At 39.1% G+C, this 2,429-nt stretch overlaps 1 protein-coding gene across 1 annotated transcript; it reads left to right on the top strand.

The window, feature by feature from the left end:
- Positions 1 to 861: 861 nt before the first annotated feature.
- LOC108459296 (uncharacterized) lies at positions 862 to 2,173 on the top strand. The gene is made up of 2 exons (XM_017758642.1): positions 862 to 1,044; positions 1,487 to 2,173. The coding sequence occupies exons 1-2, from the start codon at positions 862 to 864 to the stop codon at positions 2,171 to 2,173; spliced, it is 870 nt and encodes a 289-aa protein (XP_017614131.1).
- Positions 2,174 to 2,429: the final 256 nt, after the last annotated feature.

Raw genomic sequence — 2,429 nt, 5'->3', positions numbered from 1 at the left:
CATGAGATAATACCACTTGATTGATGGCTAAACTTATGTGAATATGATATTGGATTGGTGGATATATGTTTGTGAGTTTTGGTGCAGAAAAAAGGTAAGTTTTGGGTGACAAATAAGGTTAGGAAATGGCTTTATTTTGTCCACACGGGTAGACACATGGCCTGTTCTATGGGCATGTAGTCCAGCCGTGTGTCACCTGCATCTTAAAAATGAGAAACAGACTGCTCACAATTGGGCACACGGGCAGAGACACGGGCGTGCGTCTCAGTCGTGTGGTTGACACTGTCTTGAACATGGGTGTGTGAAAACTGTACCTAAATTTTGAAAATAAAATTTGCCATACGGCCTAGCACACAGGCGTGTGGCTTGGCCGTGTGACTTCAATTTCTTCATGCCTTAAAAAGTTAATGAGTTACACGGGTTAGGGGCACAGGTGTGTGTAGTACCCAGCTCGATCGTACGGGCGTATCCCTAGTTCACACGAGAGTGTGAGCCTTGCACCTTGGAAAATTTTTGAAATGTCACGAAAAATTTTATGAGTTTCCGATTAAGTTCCAACTTGATTCTAATGCTAGAATTGGGCCTCGAGGGTCCAATTAAGGGACATTTTGAATGATCTCGATAGATGAATAATAATTTACAGGAATTATTTAAAAATGTTCTGAATGTTCTGGTGATACTTTGAAACCCTGTTTCGACGATAGATATGAGTTAGGGGTGTTACACTTAGTGGTATCAGAGCTACAGTTTAGCCGATTCTCGGATTAACTTAACAAGTATGGGTCTAGCTATACATGCCATTATATAAATTATGATAGTGTGATATCTCCTGACCACTTTTAAATGTATTTTCATATAGTAATGTCTTCCAACCAAGCTAGAGTAAAAACTGAGGAAGCTGAGAGCGCTGCTCAAGCTTCCGTTCAACGAGCTACATCTAGTGGTAGTAGAAGGCCTGTATCTGAGGGTGGAAGTGAGGCGGCAAAAGCAACCTTCTTTGAATTGATGGATGAATGGTTTAGTGAATATTTGAGAACAAACCCTGTTATTCAATGACCTCCCCTACCTGCTTCACAACATGATGAAATGCCACAGTATGCTAGACTTGTTAGAATTGGTAAGACTCTAGTAGATAAAATCCAAAAACATGGGGTTGAAGAATTTAGGGCTACGGGCTGAGTTCTGCCTAAAAACCACTATTCAGGTTCTAGTTGAGTTATTATGTACTCCAACTGAATGTCTAAAATGTGCAGTATCTTTGTTGAGAGACAGCCTACTATTGGTGGAAAATCATATCTTTTGTGGTACAAAGGGAAAATATTACATGGGAATTTTTCCAAACAAAGTTTAAAAAGAAGTATATTAGTCAGAGATTCCTGGATCAGGAAAAAAGGAATTACTAGAGCTCAAACAGGGAAATATGACAGTGTTCGAGTATGAATGAGAATTTGTTAGATTGAGCAAGTATGCCAGTAAATGGGTTCAGACTGAAGTTGAAATGTGCAAACAATTTGAAGAATGGCTAAATGAAGATATCAAGCTGTTAATTGGAATTCTAAAATTAAGAGAATTCGTGGTGTTGGCTAAACGAGCACACAAGGCCGAGGAATTAAACAAAGAAAAGAGGCAAGCGGAAATAGAAGCTTGGGTTACGAGTAAGAGATTTATGAACAAGATGCAATCATATGCTTCAAAGAAATCCAAGAATTATCATGAGCATTTTGCTACATCAAGGGAGTATTCAGGAAAGGAACGAAGTTCTAAACGCACTAACCCGTGGTCTTTATCTCCCTTAACAACCTGTGTTGGGAGTGTTGGAAACCCCAAACCACGATGCAATGTCTATAATAAATTGCATTTCAGAGAGTGCCGAATGAGAAATGGGGCTTGCTTTAAGTGTGGTTCTCTTGACCATTTTCTTAAGGATTGCCCGGAAAGAGTTGAGAAAGAAATTGATCAGACCCCGAAGTCGAGTAATCCTATCTCAAGGGGTAGACCACCACAGTATTTCAAAAATTTCCGTGGTAGTCGTAGTAGTACAAAAGATTCAACAGCTAAATTCGAGGCTCGAGCTCTGGCAAGAACATATGCAATACGTGTAAGGGAAGATGCTTCGGCACCAGATGTTATCACTGGTGCATTCTCTCTTTTTGACACTGATATTATTCTTTGATTGATCCTGGCTCCATGCACTCACATATATGCACAAAATTTGTGTCTCTTAAAGATATGATTGTTGAATTCACTGAATTTTTGGTTAAAGTTTCAAACCCCTTGGGTCAGCATGTTATGGTGGATAAAAATTTGTAAAAATTGTCCATTGATGATAGAGGGTTATTATTTCTGGCTAATTTGATGTTGTTACCCTTTGATGAATTTGATGTAATATTAGGAATGGACTGGTTAACCTAACATGAGTCAGTGGTAAA

The sequence above is a fragment of the Gossypium arboreum genome, chromosome 4 (assembly GCF_025698485.1).
Source record: "Gossypium arboreum isolate Shixiya-1 chromosome 4, ASM2569848v2, whole genome shotgun sequence".
Classification (NCBI taxonomy): domain Eukaryota; kingdom Viridiplantae; phylum Streptophyta; class Magnoliopsida; order Malvales; family Malvaceae; genus Gossypium; species Gossypium arboreum.
The sequence above is the reverse complement of the archived record's forward strand: the minus strand, read 5'-3'. Positions and strand labels throughout refer to the sequence as shown.

Excerpts from the sequence above, each read along its gene's own strand:
- LOC108459296 (XM_017758642.1), top strand. The coding sequence starts at position 862 with ATGTCTTCCAACCAAGCTAGAGTAAAAACTGAGGAAGCTGAGAGCGCT. Across the intron at positions 1,045-1,486 it reads AATATTTGAGAACAAACCCT|ACTGAAGTTGAAATGTGCAA; the intron begins GTTATTCAATGA and ends AAATGGGTTCAG.